The 16,672-nt window shown below is 54.1% G+C and overlaps 1 protein-coding gene across 2 annotated transcripts; it reads right to left on the bottom strand.

The window, feature by feature from the left end:
- Positions 1–26: 26 nt before the first annotated feature.
- Positions 27–8,208, bottom strand: PACSIN3 (protein kinase C and casein kinase substrate in neurons 3). 2 transcript variants are annotated; one of them, XM_079929353.1, is made up of 10 exons: positions 8,166–8,208; positions 4,389–4,478; positions 4,075–4,231; positions 3,084–3,319; positions 2,814–2,969; positions 2,059–2,234; positions 1,798–1,918; positions 1,488–1,624; positions 950–1,071; positions 27–553 (listed from the first exon to the last, which is right to left on the bottom strand). In XM_079929353.1, the coding sequence occupies exons 2-10, from the start codon at positions 4,440–4,442 to the stop codon at positions 438–440; spliced, it is 1,275 nt and encodes a 424-aa protein (XP_079785479.1). In that variant the 5' UTR covers positions 4,443–4,478; positions 8,166–8,208; the 3' UTR covers positions 27–437. The 2 variants fall into 2 exon arrangements, with proteins under 2 accessions (XP_079785479.1, XP_079785478.1); XM_079929352.1 differs by lacking the exon at positions 8,166–8,208 and adding an exon at positions 7,744–7,837.
- Positions 8,209–16,672: the final 8,464 nt, after the last annotated feature.

Here is a 16,672-nt window from a genome sequence, read left to right as displayed (position 1 = left end):
GATGCATACAAGCCTGTTTTGTTTTTTCTTCCAAGTTTAATACACACTAGAACAAGCCACAAAAGAGTGCTGCTAGCCCAGAACTACACTCACCCCAGGCCAACCCCAGGAACCCCAAAACACAGAGATCAGGAACTGCATCCACAGCTCCTGGGGAGACTGGAGGACTCTTGGGGAGGCCCAGGCACCCCTGGGCCCTTCTGTCACCTCCTGACCTCCCCATCTTCCCCTCAGCCTAGACTCAGTTGGCCATTCCCTACCAGTCCCTTCTTAGACACAGGCCCCTCCCGTTCCCTGGGTCCCAGGACTTCCTCCCTCCTCAAGGGACAGAGGGGCAGCAGGGGCAGGATGGTTCAAGGCCCTCAGGTCCCGCTGTCCAGACAAGCTGGGCTCTGACCCAGGGTGGAGAAACGTTGCAGAAGGGCTGCCAGGGCAGGTCAGGCCCCCACACACTCCACATAGTTGGCCGGGTACAGGCCAATCCTGCCACTCTGCAGCTGGCCCTGACACCAGCCCTGCTCATCCTCCTCGCTCATCTTCAGCAGCTCCTCCCCTGCAAGAAGGGGGATTGGTCACTGGCAATTGTCCTGGCCCAGCCCCATTCCTGCAATTGGGTCAAGGACTGAGGGGGAGGGGGTAGTCGGAGAGCCCAGCTAGAAGAGACCTGGCTCAGGCAGAGGGAGGTCAAAGTCAGCCACTCCACCCCCAACCCTGAATGCAGCAGTCAGGCCGCAGCTGATGACTTTGAGAGGCAAATGAGGACTCCAAGCGGACACTCTGACTCCTGGGGGCTGGACCCAGAGCAGCCTTAAGAGTCAGAGAACTGGCCCTTGATAAGTGGATGTCTGGCTTCCCTTTTCCACAATCCTGCTCAGGCTAGTAAAGGGGCAGGGAAAAGGGGTGGAGGGGCTGAAGTCTGGAAGGGATCAAGAAAGGAGTTCCAGGGTACCTGCTCGGAAGCTCAGCTCATCAGCTTCCTGGCCCGCGTAGTCATAGAGTGCCCGCACCCGGACCCCAGTAGCAACCTTCCGGGGGTTCTCCTCATCTGACCACTCCTCATCCTGCCCGCCGCTAGAGAGGGAAGGACAAAGGGGCAGTCTCAGGGCACAAGGAACATGAGCGAGAGAGCCTAGGACTCAGGGCCAAGGGCTCACCTCCTGGAGGAACCCAGGGAGAGGCAGGTGGGGAAAAGCTGCAAGATTCTAGCCTGACCTCTGCCATGAATGCCTGCAAGCTCAGGCACACTTCTGCCACACAGAGCTGACATGAGCAGTAGATGAGAGGGAATGTGGGAAACGCCTGGCAAATCTAAACCACCATAAAAACTGGCATCATTACAACTCATAAGCATTACAACCCCTAAGGTACCTGGCACCGATTTTCAACCCACTTCAGGTGTGACGGGAATGAAGGGAAGAGACAGAGGAAGGAGGGCAGAGCAGGGGGCAGAGCTGCTTCCTTCCCACAGCCCGAATCCTGGCTCTCACCCTGGGGACCCCAGGCACTGGGGTGGGGATGCAGCACCATCTCTTGTGGGTACGATGCTGGTCAGAGTAACCTCGTCAGGGCTCCGGCCACCCTTCTCCTTCCGGCTGATTGTCCTCTGTGTGTCCCAGGACCACTCCTGTGGGGGCAGTGTTCAGGGTCAGGCGGGGCTGCAGGCTCTGGTGGCTGCCAGGACCACCCAGACCACCTTGACCTCCTTCGTCCCAAGCCCCAGCCTCCCTCCTGAGGTCCAGGCTGAGCCCAGTGGGAGCCCACCCCACCTCCCAGCCCCAGCCTGCCTGGAACACGTACCTCAAACTGGGGCCAGTTCATGGCCATGCCCGGCCCGTGGGTGCTGCGCCACCACCGCAGATCCTCCCTGTCGCTGGCTGCCTCGATGCCCTGATGCAGGTCTCGGTGGAGTTCGTGGAACCTGTGCCCCAGGCACAACCCTCAGGCTGGGAAGCCCTGGGCCTCTGCGCACCCCAATCTCATTCAGCCCAGCCAGAGCCCAGGGGAGATGGAGGAGACCCAGCATCACCCAGATCTCCATGCCCACCCTGCAGGCCATACCTCTCACTGCTGGAGAGGTCGAGGTGCTGGTGTAAGGTGAGCAGCATATCCTTGAAGAAGAGAAGCCGCTGGCGCTCGGCAGCCTGGCAGGTCTCGAAGGCCTGCTCCATGTCCTCCATGTAGCGTGGGGTGTAACGATGCAGCTCCGCCAGTGTCTGCTCGTACTGGGTTTTCATCTGGGTGGGAGAGGAGGGGGTCTGGTGAGGACAAGACCTTGTATTGCTAGTATTTACTGAGCACCTCCTGTGGGCTAGGCACCAGGGTCCCAAAACCTGGCTCCTGCCCTTGAGGAACCCCAGGAGCCTAACAAGGGAGGTGGCATTCAGGCACAGCAGCTTTAAGAGTCTGGTGGAGAGTGAGATGAGGTCAACCTATGGGGAGCAGTGGGAGAAATCAGAAAAGGCTTCCCGGAGGAGGTGGAAACTGAGCAGCACCTCAGAGGACAGGGAGGAGCTCGATGTGCAGAGCTGGAGGAAGGGCGCTCTGGCAGGGTAGACAACGTGAGAACTTGTCCCAGGTGGGACACTGTGAAAGGAAAGGAGCTGGGAAGTTCTCCGCAACTGCGAAGATTATCCCAGTGCCCGAAACCACACCATTTCTCTCCTGAGTAAAGCATCATCTTTCTCAGGTTCCTCCCTTAACTGATAATCTGGAGAGAAGGTGGCAGGTGAGAATGAGAGCAATACAACTGCTGGGGACTGGAAAAGGCACTCAGGAAGCCCTGACCTGGGCCAGCCCAGTCCCTCAGCCGGTACCTTCTCGGACTCCTTGGAGCAGCGTTCCACCCGCTCCTGCAGCTTCCGCAGCTGCTCCTGGGAGACAGCGCTGTCCGCTTTCGCGTGGCTCTCCCGAGTCTGGGCTGTCTTCTCCTCCTTCCGGGCCGCATGGTAGCTCTTCTTGGAAGCCTCGACCTGGCACACACACAGGGACCACTTTGGACCCTGCATGCCATGCTTTGGCCCCCTCTAGCCCCAGGCTGACCCAGGAAGGCGTGTGCCTCTGCTGCCCATCCCGCCCAGGCTCACCTCCTTCAGCCTCTTTAGCCAGGGCTTCTGGGCCTTGCGGAAGCCGTCCTCGGCAGCCCGGCTCTCGCGGAAGCCGCCCAGCACAGGCCGGTGGAAGGCCCCCCGCTGCCAGGCGCGCACCCGCTCGCTGTCCTGGCCCTGCAGCTTCTCCCGCACCTCCAGGTGCAGGGCGCTTAGCCGCTCGGCCGCAGTGAAGAAGGCATGCCAGGCCTTCTCCAGCGTGCCATACTGAGGGCCTGCAGGGAGGGAAGGGGCTTGGGCTGGGCCGGGGATGCCACTTGCAATGAGCCCACCCCCTCTCGTCGGGTGCTGCTCTGGGTGCCAGACGTGGAGCAGAAATGCAAAGATAACAACAAATAATGTCAGCTGCTGCTTACTGAATACCTAATCTGTACCTGGACATACGAGATCTCACTGGATCCTTGTCTCATCCACCATTGTGAAGACAGTGTCACAGACAACATGGAACCAGCAAAAAGGCAGCCCAGAGAAGTGAAAGTAATTGCCCAAAGCATTATAGCTACAATTGGAGCTGAAATTCAAACCCAGGACTGTGGTATAATCCACTATATTCTATTGCCTCAGAAGGAAGAACTAGTGTCCGTTCCCAAGGAAGGCAGCTTGTTTGGATGGAAAGATCTCAAGCTCCTGAGTCAGAAGGCCTGAGCTCAAGCTTTAGTTCTTCTTAGCTGTGTGACTTCAGGCAAGTCACTTAGCCTCTCTGAACTGCCACATTCTCCTCTGGAAAATGGGTAGAAGAAGACCATCTCCATTATAGGGTTGTTAGAAATATCAAAATGACTCATGACAGTACTTTGGGAACTCTAACAGCACAGCTATAAGAATAACCGGGAGGATCGTCTTGCTTTAAAGGGAAGGCAGACGTGGAAGCCTCAAACTTTTCCACGAGAGGTGCAAAAAGAAGCTGCCTTGCCTGGTCACCCCACCCGCGGCAGCCCTCTTCTCCCAGTAGGCCCGAGCACAGGCTCACCCTTCTCCACGGAGCCCCTCCACTTGCGGGCCCATTCGGCCAGCTGCTGGGCATAGGCCTTCTCAATGCGGGCGCGCTCCTGGAAGCAGCTGACCAGGTCCCCACACAGCCGATGCCCATCCTCCACCCGCTGCACCGTCCGCCTGTAGTTGCCAGCCTGGGGAGGATACGAGAAGGATAGTGTCACCAGGGAGAAGCCCCCGGCAGGGGCCGGGGCTGACAGCTAGGCTCCTCCCTTGGACAGATGACTGGGCCCAGAGAGGGGTGAGCATTTCCGTGCCACCCCCAAACCTGGGACCCAGCTAGCTGCTCACCTCCCAGAAACTGCCCTCTAGGGCCTCCCCTCCAGCATCTTCCTCTGGAGCCATGGTGTCCCCGCAGCACGGAATGGTGGCGGATTAGAGCTGTAGAGGGCAGAGGGGTAAGCAGGGAAGCCAGACGCACACTTTTGGGGATAGGAAAAGACCCTCTCCTATCCCTGGCTTTTGCCCCCCACTGCCGTCCCCACTACCCAAGGAACTGTTAAGAGCCAGGACTTAGCAGGCAGGGGTCTGGAAGTCCCCAGGAGGGCCCAGGGTGGGGGCAAAGATGGTAGTTTCAAAGGTCCTCCTCTCGCCCTGGTTTGCCCTCGCCACCACCTCACTCCATGTACCTGGGGCCTAGAGCTCACTTCAGGGACCTGGGTGTCCAACTCTCAAAGCTGCCACTGTGATTCTGCCTTGGAGCTAACAAGAGCAAAGCAGGGGGTGAGGGTGGAGCTGACAGTGTCCAGGGCGGTGCCCAGCTCCCCCAATATAGCAACTGCTGTCAGAAGCGCCAGATTCCAACCAGGAGAATGCCAGTCGGGTCACATGGTCCAGCTGGGGATTACATGGCCGGCGGGGGTGGGTAGTGGGCAGAGAGCCTCTCACTGCCCCAACCGCAGATGAGACAAGAGGACGCCTGCCCAAGCCAGGGCTCTGTGGCCTCTCCTTGAACAAGGCGACCCTTTACCAGACCAGGCCAGGTCAGAGGGTGCCCAGCCACACTGCAGTAGCTCCCCGTGCTGGGAAGAGCAGACTGGGAACCAAGAGGCCTGAGTCTTATCTTGGCCATGAAGCTCGAACAAGTGCATTAGACTGTCCTCTCCTAAGGGGCTTCAGCTCCCTCCTAAGATGGAAATTCCACCTCCTGGTCTGCTTCCGTGCCAGGGCCGGTACAAGACTCAAACCAGGCAATGAACAAGAAATGTGAGGGGCCCGACAGTCACGAGGGACACACATCCCGCTCCACAGCATCCACTATGAGGTCCCAAAGGGCTCCGTGGATAATGAGTAACTCAGCCCCACCCTCAGAAAGCCCAGAGTATGGGGCAGCACGGGGTGTCAGACAGGTGATCAGCCAGTTATGACAGTGTGCTCCAGAACTGCGGAGGAGGACAAGGCAGATTCCAACCCCAGAGCCACCACCCCCAGGGGCTAGAGGACACAGTGGCATGCGGCCACTCCCCTCCTGTCTCTGGGCAGGGTCTCAGCTGTCCCCAGCATCAATTCAAGCCCCTAGAAGGAAATCACTTCCTCCTCTGAGCAAGCCCAAGGGACACCGCCAGACCCAGGAGGACAGTGTGCTTGTTGCTCCCAAAGCAGGGCTCTATCACAGTACTCCCCAAACTGGTAAATCTCTCCCCATCCTTCAAAACTCAGAGTGAGGCACCTTCTCCAGCCCCCCGCCCATTCCTCCATCCCCATCTCCCACCTGTCTATATCCCATTGGGTTGTGACTACAGGACAGGATCTGTCCCCAGTCACTGGCAGAGACTTCCTGAGGGTCCAGTTTGTGTTTCTGTAGGCACTGGAGTTAGTTAGTAGCTGAATGAGAAAACAAATGACATCCACCTGAAGACCAGGAAACCCACTGGCTATAGCAGCTTTGAGAAAGCATGGCCTGAGTGGGCTTCCACCACTCAGCTAACAGGAGGGAGAGCTCAGGCCTACAGTGGAGGTGCCTGGGCCCAGAGCAGGAGAGGAACAGAGCAGCTGGCCCCACCAGGGTCCTCAGCACTTCCCCTTGCTTCCTCTTGAGTCTGTCCCACTTACCCAGAAAGGACTTGCCAACCAGATGGAGAGAAACCCAGCTGCAGCTGTAAATCCCAGGGCCTCAGAGCTGTCCCAGTCAGGCATCCAGGGGCCTGGGCCCCCTGCCTGCTCCAGCCTCTGTGCTCCTGGCTCCCGGGAGAGCTGCCCCCCACCCGTTCCCTCTCTCTGGCCCCAGAACAGAGCAAGCTGTGTGTGCAGGGCTGGCACTGCTCCCTTCAGCCTCCCAGAGCAAACACAAGCCCAAGCCCCAGGCACAGCCAGGCCCCACTGCCCCACGGGACCTAGCAGCAGGGGTGGGCCTTGTGCCTTGGCCCCTGCGGAGAAGGGCCAGCACCCTGTGCCTCCTGACCCCAGCAGAGACCCAGATTGGTCCCCAGAACACGCTCCACCACCAGCAAGTGCTCAGAAAGCAGATAATGAACCTTCCCAGCCCATGGAGCCAGCACCTACTGGGCTGGGACAAGTCCTCTGGGGCTTGGCAGGGTCTCCTCACAGCTTGCTAAGCCAAGGTAGGGAGTCTTGAAGTTCAGGGAAGAACCCACTCCCTTACCTGAGGCTGGTATGTACCCCCAACCAGACCAGCCCCCACCCTTTCCAGAAGCCGGGGGCATGCCCCTGGGAGGGAGCACTGCTGCCCTGCCCTGCCCATCCTCTGTCCTGAGGCACGGGCTTGGCCTCAGGACCTCTTCTCCCAGCCGCCCCTCACGATCCGCCCGCAGCCCGAGGATTTGAAGGCACAGAAGGGGCCGGTCGACTGGTCCAGAGAGGGGTACTTAGGCAAGAGCGACTGGAACCAGCAGCCAGAGAGGCCCGGGAGCCTGGGGGAGGGGGTAGCGCGGGGAAAGAAGAGGAGGCAGGGCCAGGGAGGGGCATAACAAAGGGGCGCTTTTGGAAACCCGACCTGCCGCCTGAGGTGCCTGCTCCCTGATGACGCGCTCCAAAGCCGGAGCGCTCACACCAGACCTCAGAGGCCAGGGGCTGCCGTCTCTAACCTCAACCCTTAAGGACGGCTCCCTTCGACCTGGCCCTCTTGCGGGCCCGGCGCTGCACGACCCGGAGCCCATGGAGCCCACGCGGAGCGGCCGGGCCAGGCCTAGCCATGGAGACTCTAGCTAGGACTTCTTGGGCAAACTTGTTGAAATTGGTCTCGGCGGGGGTGGGGCCAGCCGGTCATCGCTGAGGGGAGGGGGCGCACCCTGCCTTGGCCGGCGCCGCCTCGAACTGCAGATGGTTGCCCGGGGCTGCGGCCCCAGGAACTGGGGCTCTTTGCTAAGGGCGAGGGGTCCTGGGGAGTAAGACCCCTACTGGGGTCCCAGGGCGGATTGGGGCCTTTTAGGGGCCCCAGGAGATGGTGTGGCCCGCCAGCCCCGACGCCTCCCTCTCCCCGGCAGGTCCCCGCCGGGTGCGCGGCGCCGCAGATAATAGACCCCTTCGGCTCGGCGGCAGCTCTTGCTGTCCTCCCGCAGAGCGCGGTGGCCGGGGGCTCGGGGAGGGAGTCACTGCCATTGCAAACTTCAGGAGCCGGAGGAGGAGAGGGCGTGCTCGAGCCGCGGCTCCCGCCGCCGCCTCCCCGCCCCGCCCGGGCAGCACTCACCGCGTCCTCCCTGGGCGCCTCGGCGGGTGGGGTCCGGCCACGCTCCGGCCCAAGTCCTGCCGCTCCCGGGCCGGGGCCGCCGCCTCCCGGTGCGCGCCGGGCCCTCCCCCGGGAAGCCCAGCCCCCGGCCCCGCCCTCTCCTCGCTGCTGCGGCCGCAACCCCACCGGCCAGCGGCCGGGGCAGGGGCTGCCGGCATAGCAGCGACCGGCGCTTCCCGGGGCGCGGGCCGTGGGGTCTCGGCTCCCGCCTGAGAAGCGCCAGGGCCGACTCCCCAGGGTGGCGCCGCGCGGCTATAGGGAGTCAGATTTCGGCCTTGCCCCTCCCCGGCCTCCGCAGAGCCTGGGAGAGCGGTGGAAATGCGAAGGGATCGGGCCTGCACTGGCTCCCTTCGGAGGGAGGTCTGGGGGCTACCCTGCCTTACTCTTTTTGCTGAGCACACCTTTCTTAACTCCCACGAGGCTCACAATCATCTCCTTGTAAGCATTAGGACTCCCATCGTATAGATGAAAAAACTGAGGCTCAGTGACCTTTAGTAGCTTGCACAAGATCTGTAGTCGGGCAGGGTCGGGACTCCAAAGCCGTGCCCTTTCTTTGCACAGCCCTCCTTGCCAATCCGAGGGCCCATTCTGAGGACTGGGCAGACAAGTAGTGGAGGTGGGGCAGAACGGCACGAGCTCCTCCCCCTCCGTGTTCTTATTCCCAGATTTTGTACCACGATTCATTCTTAAATCCCTTCGCCCCTCCACCCCCTTTGTTAGTAGATCTTTGCAGATCGCCACGATGCCACTCCCCCGCCCCTTAATAAATCCCTCTTCCTCACCCCCTTGCCCCCCACCCCGGGATTTTTCGGAGCCTGTCCATCGGTTATTTATATCCACTGCTGGAGCGGTCCAAGAATGTTCTGAGGCTGACCTAATCGCCACCTGCTCGGTCTCCCCGCCCCTCCCTCTCCCTCCTGGGCCCAGTGACCAGGCGGCCTGGCAGGAGGGAGGGAGCGCAGGTGTGCTTGGTCCGACGCCGGGGGCACTCAGAGGGTCTAGACCGCGCACATGGCTGGCGGTTGCGAACCCCGCCACGCGCTCCGAGGAGTGCGCCCCCAGGGGACCGCGCGGCTCTCTGGGAAGCCAAGAGCCACGCTGTTCTCTTTCCAGCACGTAATCTTCGTCCTCACTCCCCGCAAGCCCGTCCCACCCCCACTCCCCGAGGAGTGTGAGTACGTGTGTATGGATTTGTAAACGGCGGCTTTAAAAATAGCAAAACTATGTAGTTTCTAAATCCGGGAGGAATCACGGACGCGTTCTTTGTGCAGATAAATCCGCTCGTAAAATGGAAAGGGGCGCTGAAGAGAATGGCGGGTAATTTCAGGTGGTAATTTTAGCCGCTGAGGGCTGACTCGCTCCGCAGTCCTTGTGGGAGGGTGAAACCGCCTATGGGGCACCCGAGACAAGCCGTGTTTGGCCAATCGTACCTGAGTAGTGGATCCTTGACTTGGCGCTTTCAGGGTGCAGCTTCTGAAACAAGTTTCAACACCCACTCTCTGTTGGGGCTTGGACAAGTCGCTTTTCTGCATCTCTCTGTTTCTACCTCTATGAAACATGACAGGTGACTGGGCTGACCTCCCAAACGGGCATGTGCCCCAGGCAATTAATGATTATAAAACGACTGCAAATGAGAGGAGCTGAGGTAATATCTAATGACAGCCATACTGTTTTGTATTATTCAAAATCAGTTAACATCCCATCAAGTGCCTGGGGGCTTTAGGCACCTGGAGAGAAAGTGTGAAAACACAAGAATGAAATTAATTACAGGAGCCACCTATTAAAACCCTATTAAAAATAAAGACTGCAAGCCAGGCTTTGGGATCTAGGGAAGCCAGGCCACAGAGAGAGAAAAAAAAAACAGGGCTATTCATCAGACCACAAGGAGAAGGGAATGCGGAGTGGAAAACATCTGGCTTCCCTTGGGTTCAAATCTGGAGGCAGAGAGCACAAATGTTGCCGCTGATCTTAATTGCCCCTAAGGTACTGTAGGGAGAGAAAAAAAACCAACAACAAAACCTGAGCATACTGAGCTGTTTCAAGGGTGAAAGGAGACAGAGCTGACCTTGGAAAGCCAACCCCATCCTAGTGCTGCCCCAGTGCTCAGATTTCTGTGCTGCGGCCAGAGCCCCTACACACTCACACGGCTCCATCAGTGAGGTACCTAACTTGAACAGAGTTCAAGATGAGATGCGCAAGGTCAGAGGGCTGGATAGACAGAAACCCAGAGGTAGCTTGGCCCGGGGCACCAGGTGGCAGGTTGGTCCAAAGCCCAAGTTCACAACATTCACAGACTCACTCACCTTGAGTTTCTGGAATGTCCTAACCACTGTACCTTCATGTGTTTATTTATTCATTCATTCATCCAGTTAAGAAAACATTTAAATTTTTGCTTTATGCTAAGCCCTATGCTGGATGTTGAATACAAAGATAAATAAGGCTGAGTCCTAAGGGTATGACAATGATACGATATGGACAGGAAGTACTATGGGAAAACAGAAGCAGAAGAGACCACTTCTCACCAGGTGATGACACTTGACTGGTTTTGATAAGCAGGAGTTAGTCATGTGGAGAGGCATTCTAGGCGGGAGCACCTGGGTGTGCCAAGCCCCAGAGGTGTTAGCATATGACCTGGTGACCCAGCAATTCCACTTTTCGGTATCTACCGTAGACAAACATGTACAAGTCCAGAAAAGGATACAAGGATGTTTGCATATAGTATTGTTTGCAATAGGGAAAAACTGGAAACAAATGTCCATCAAGAGGGCAATGGTTGAGGGACTTCCTGGGTAGCACAGTGGTTAAGAATCCGCCTGCCAGTGCAGGGGACACAGGTTCAATCCCTGGTCCAGGAAGATCCCACATGCCTCGGAGCAACTTAAGCCCGTGCGCCACAACTACTGAGCCTGCACTCTAGAGCCCGCGGGCCACAGCTACTGAAGCCTGTGCACCTAGAGCCCATGCTCCACAGCAAGAGAAGCCACTGCAATGAGAAGCCCGCGCACCCCAACGAAGATTAGCCCCCGCTTGCGGCAACTAGAGAAAGCCCGCGTGAAACAACAAAGACCCAACACAGCCAAAAGTAAATAAATAAAAAAATTAATTTTTTTAAAAAAAGAAGGCAATGGGGCTTCCCTGGTGGCGCAGTGGTTGAGAGTCCGCCTGCCGATACAGGGGACACGGGTTCATGCCCCGGTCCGGGAAGATCCCACATGCCGCGGAGCGGCTAGGCCCGTGAGCCATGGCCACTGAGCCTGCGCGTCCGGAGCCTGTGCTCTGCAACGGGAGAGGCCACAACAGTGAGAGGCCCGCGTACCACAAAAAAAAAAAAAAAAAAGGCGGCAATGGTTGAATAACCTAAAGTCCATTCATGCTCTTGGATTACTCTGCAATAACTAAAGCACAGGGGAGGTAGAGATGTGCTCTTATATGAAAACCTCCAAGACACTGTTGAAGAAAAAGCAGAACACTCCAAATATTCAGAGACTATACACCAAACTGATTTTGATGATTCTGTCTAGAAAGAATTGGTGAGGGAGAGTTTTGTAATGTTTGAAAATTAACAATGAGAATGTACTTATGTGTAAAATATATCATTAAGATAAAGAGTTTTGTTTTAGGAGATGGTGATGGGTCTTATTGTCTGAAACGGTGCTGTCCAAATAGAATTTTCTGCATTAATGGAAAATAGCTGTGCTATCCAATATGGTAGTCACTAGCCACGTGTGGTTATTGAGCACTTGAAATGTGGCTAGTGTGATAGAGGAACTGAATTTTATTAATTTATTTTAATTTAATTAATTAATTAATTTGGGCTACACCGGGTCTTACTTGCGACACGTGGAAACTTCGTTGCGGCATACAAGATCTTTAGTTGTAGCATGCGGACTTCTTAGTTGCGGCACGCGGACTCTTAGCTGCAGTATGCATGGGGGATCTAGTTCCCCGATCAGGGATCGAACCTGGGCCCCCTGCATTGAGAGCATGGAGTTTTACCCACTGGACCACCAGGGAAGTTCCTGAATTTTAAATTTAATTTAATTTTAATTAATTAAAAATGTATTCGCTACGTGTGGCCAGTGGCAACTGTATTGGACAGTTCCCGGCTAGAATATCTAGAACATTGAGTTCAGGATGGGGTAGAGGCAGATGGAAGATGTGGCTGGAAAGATGGGTTGGGATTGAACGGTGATTTGCAAGATGGGCTAAGGAGTTTGGGTTTTATCCTATAGACAGTGAGGAGTATGAATGGAAGTGACTAGATCAGATTTATCCTTTTAAAAGATAACTCTGGCAGCCCTTCAGAGTGTAGATTAGAGCAGGCAGAGGGCTGCAGGCAAGGTTTATCTCCTCCGAAGGCTGCTGTTTGTCTCTGTGGCCTCTGGACATTGCCCCAGCATTCCAGATGGGCAGCTGAGTAAAGTACTCTGATTCAACAGCTATATTTTTCAGATCTCAGGCAACCCCAGGTGGACAAACTTGTCCGAGTTATTGAGAAGGGTTAACCTTAGTGGGGGAGGCTGTCTCTGGCTTGGAACACAGGAAGAACAGCAGACGGATGGCATTAGAGTGGAAATGTGTAGCAGGTTTCAGAGCAGGGACCGTAGAGGAAGTTTCTCCAGGGTCAGGAATTTGCCCCGGGCAGATTCTTTGGAAGGTACAGTTGCACAGTCCATGTTTCAGCTCCACAGGCAAGGGTTCTGCTCAGCAGGCCTGCCCTAGTTCATTGGGGCCCTTCCCCGAAGTCCACTGGGGACTTCCTTTTTGGTGAAAGAGGAGGTCTAGTGGGGGATCCATTAATTTAGCTGACTTTCAGGGAACACCTACTATGCAAGACACAATGCTGGGCGCTTGGTCCAGTGCAAACAAAGCAGACATGGTCCCTGACTCCGTGGGGTTTCCTATTAAAGTCAAGGCCTGAGTACATAATTACAAATTGTGATATGTGTTTTAAAGTGCAATAAAAAAGATAAGTGCTATGAGAGAATAATAACAAGGGGAAAATAATTTCAATTGGCAGAGGGTCAGAGAAGATGTCTCTCAGGAAGTTTAAGCTTCTCTACCCCATAAGGGCCCAAAAGACAAATGGAAGTTAGCTAAGTAAAGAGGGAACCTAGAAAACAGGATTCCAGGCAGAAGGACTGATGTGTGCAAAGTCTCTGAAATGGGAACTTGACCTGGGAAAGAAGGGTAGAGTGGGTAGGGCATGGTGAGTGAGAGGGTGAGAGGGCCAGGGTGAGGTAAAGAGGGGCAGGCAGCACCCAGACACTGCAGGCTTTGTTTTATTCTGAGTGCAGAATTTAAGCAGAAGAGCGATCTGAATGTCTTTCTGGATGTTGTGTGAGGAATGGATTAGAGCAGGGGATCAGCAAACTGTAGCCTGGATGGCCCACAAGCTAAGAATGGTTTTTATTTATTTATTTTTTTTTTAAAGAAGGATACAAGTCATCCTTTTTTTTTTTTTTTTTTACTTTATTTATTTTTGGCCACATTGGGTCTTCTTTGCTGCGTGCGGGCTTTCTCTAGTTGCGGCACACGGGCTTTCTCTAGTTGCGGCGAGCGTGGGTTACTCTTTGTTGCAGTGCACAGGCTTCTCATTGCTGTGGCTTCTCTTGCTGTGGAGCATGGGATCTAGATGTGCGGGCTTCATTAGTTGTGGTTCGCAGGCTCAGCAGTTGTGGCACACGGGCTTAGTTGCTCCACGACATGTGGAATCTTCCCAGACCAGTGCTCAAACCCGTGTCCCCTGCATTGGCAGGTGGATTCTTAACCACTGTGCCACCAGGGAAGCCCTAAGAATGGTTTTTACATCATTAAATGGTTAAAAAGAATCAAAAGAAGAAGAATACTCTATGTGTTATGTGAAGGTTTTAAGGAATTCATATTTCAGTGTCAATAATTTCAATTATTTATTGAAATTAAAATTTTCAATAAAGTTTTATTGGCACACAGCCACGCTCACTTGCTTACAAATTGTCTATGGCTGCTTTGGCACTGCAGTGGCAGAGCTGAGTAGTTGCAATGGTGATTGCATGCCTGCAAAGCCTAAAATATCTACTATCAAGCCCTTTACACAAAAACTATGCCGGCTCCTGGATTTGAAGAAGACCAATTAGGAGATTGCTGTAGTCATCAGGTGCAAGATGATAGGGACCTGTTCTAGGTGGTAGCCGTGGAGGTGCTCAGTGTGTGGCCTGAAGTATCCGGGGGAGAGAATCGGTACAATTTGCTTAAGTGTGCATGGTAGGGGGGAGAGACATTTCAAAATCACACCCTCCAGGGACTTCCCTGGTTGTCCAGTGGATAAGACTCCAGGCTCCCAATGCCGGAGGCCGGGGTTCAATCCCTGGTCGGGGAACTAGATCCCACATGCATGCCACAACTAAGAAGCCTGCATGCCACAACTAAAAGATCCCGCATACATCAACTAAAGATCCTGCATGCCGTGACAAAGATCCCGTGTGCCACCACTAAGACCTGGTGCAGCCTAAATAAATAAATAGATAAATAAAATAAATATTTAAAAAAAGACTCCTTCCCATGAGTTTGGAGGACTCAGAGTAGGACATTAGTGGGGCACTTGACAAAATTTGAATAAAGTTTGTTGATTAGGTAATAGTGTCGTTCCTGTTCATTTCCTCACCTTGATCATTGTATTGTGGTTCTGTATGATATAACATTTGGGGAATTAGGGAAGAGTATATTTAAATTCTTTGTTTGGACTTCCCTGGTGGTCCAGTGGGTAAGACTCTGCGCTCCCAATGCAGGGGGCTCGGGGTTCAGTCCCTTGTCGGGGAACTAGATCCTGCATGCATGCCACAGCTAAGAAGTCCACATATTGCAACTAAAGATCCTGCGTGCCGCCACTAAGACCCGGTGCAGCCAAAATAAATAAATAAACATTAAAACAAAAGTTCTTTGTAACGTTTTTGCAACTCTTTGTAAGTCTGAAACTATTTCAAAATGAGAAGGTGGAAAATAAAAATAGATTAAAACAAAGTAAAAATGACTCCCTGGTTTTCAGCTTGAGTATCTACATAGACAGGTCATTTACTGGGATGGGGAAAATGGTAAAGAGGCAGGAGAAGAGGGGAGGATCAGACTTCACTTTGTCTTTTTTTTTTTTTTTTTGCCGTACCACAGGGCTTGTGGGATCTTAGTTCCCCGACCAGGGATTGAACCTGGGCCCTCAGCAGTGAAAGGACAGAGTCCTAACCACTGGACCACCAGGGAAGTCCACAGACTTCACTTTGGACAGTTTAGGTTTGAGATGTTGATCTGAGAATGTGTCAAAAAGGCAGGGCCAGGCACTATCCTGAATCTCACTGATGAGCCCGAGACCTGGGAGAAGGTATAGAAACTGTGCAGCTCAACCTCAGAATGGGAGCTCTGTGCCTGAGGTGAGGCTGGACAAAGGGGGTCGGGGGGAAGTTTGTGGAGTATCTGTGGAATCGCAGGTAGGCTGCTCAGCACTTGGTCACCTCAGCCTCGTAACAACCCTGTCCAGTTGGACTTATTCTTCCCAGTTTACAAACGAGGAAAGAGACTGAGAGAGGTGCAGATCTGCTTTAGGACACAGCTAGGAAGTGGGAATGTGAGGGCTCGCCAGCGATTTTTCCTTCTTGCTGATGCTGACCACCCATGGCAGATACTGAGTATATTAGCATCCTAGAGCTGCCATAACAAATAGAACAAACTGGTGACTTAAAACAGCAGAAATTTCTTCTCTTACGGTTCTGGAGGTCAAAGGTCCAAAACCAGAGTGTTGGTAGGGCCACACTCCCTCCCCAGGCTCTGGGGGAGAATCTTTCCTTGCCCTTCTGCTGGCTGCTGTTGGCTGCTGGCAATCTGGTAGCTTCTTTGGCATCCCTTGGTTGATAGCCATATTACTCCAGTCTCTGCTTCTTTCTTCACATCATCTTCTCTGTGTGTCTGTCTCTGTGTCTTATCTCCCTCTGCCTCACTCTTCTAAGGACACTTGCCACTGGATTTACAGTCTAATTGGATAATCCAAGATGATCTTATTTTGAAATCCTTAACTACATCTGCAAAGACTGTTTTTCTAAATAAGGTATCATTCACAGGTTCTGGAGATTAGGATATGGATATATCTTTTCAGGGGCCATCATTCAACCCACCACAAGAGGCTAGAGGAGGCCAGAGCTGCTGGCCTTGGAAATCTAGTAAAATGCTTCTTGAGCTTAAAAAACAGGCTGCCTTTCAGGCTTCCTTCATCCGATTTCACAAATGTGCCTCTTTGTGGAATGGATCAGCAGCCTAAATGCTGCCAACACAAATGTGGCTTGCTCTTCCAGACTGCCTGTAATTATGACAAAATGCTCAGATTCTGGGGCCTTTAGACACGGGATATTTGAGCACAGAAGGGAATTACAGTAAATGTGCCAGCAATGATGCCCAATCAGAGTGTGGAGTGTTGGGGAGATTGTGTGTGAATCTGTACCTAGAAACACCCTCTTCCCGAGGCTATTGGTTTCACCTGTAAGAACCACAGCTACCTGGGCAGCTCACCACCTTCCTCCACAAGGAGAATGTTAGCCGAGGTTCCTTGGGCGAGCTTCTTGTCACATGCTGCTGAAGTTACAATGACCTAATAACAGGACATTGGCTCCTACGGACAGGAGCCAAAGCAGGGCAGTGGAGAGGCGAGTGGGAAGAGCGGAATGTAAAGTGATGTAAATGTAGTTCTCCCGGTCCCACCAGCCTGTGACTCATCTGCTCGCAGAGAACTGGCTCGGCTGTACCACAGAAAGAATCATTTTTATTTCTGCCACTTGGGATTTTTGCAGTCCTCGAGACCTTTGGCATGAAAAGAGTGAGGAGAAGGCATTGGCAGAACTCAAACCCCTGGTTTCTGATTCTCTGGTCCCCA

The sequence above is a fragment of the Stenella coeruleoalba genome (assembly GCF_951394435.1).
Source record: "Stenella coeruleoalba genome assembly, chromosome: 8".
Classification (NCBI taxonomy): domain Eukaryota; kingdom Metazoa; phylum Chordata; class Mammalia; order Artiodactyla; family Delphinidae; genus Stenella; species Stenella coeruleoalba.
This window is presented reverse-complemented; position numbering and strand designations above follow the sequence as displayed.

What these genes read in the sequence shown, in the direction of transcription:
- PACSIN3 (XM_079929353.1), bottom strand. Translation starts at nt 4,442, where the DNA reads ATGGCTCCAGAGGAAGATGCTGGAGGGGAGGCCCTAGAGGGCAGTTTC. An exon ending in GAGGGGCTCCGTGGAGAAGG is followed by an intron (nt 3,320 to 4,074) that starts GTGAGCCTGTGC and finishes CCCTCCCTGCAG; the next exon opens with GCCCTCAGTATGGCACGCTG. An exon ending in TGAGCTGAGCTTCCGAGCAG is followed by an intron (nt 554 to 949) that starts GTACCCTGGAAC and finishes CCCTTCTTGCAG; the next exon opens with GGGAGGAGCTGCTGAAGATG.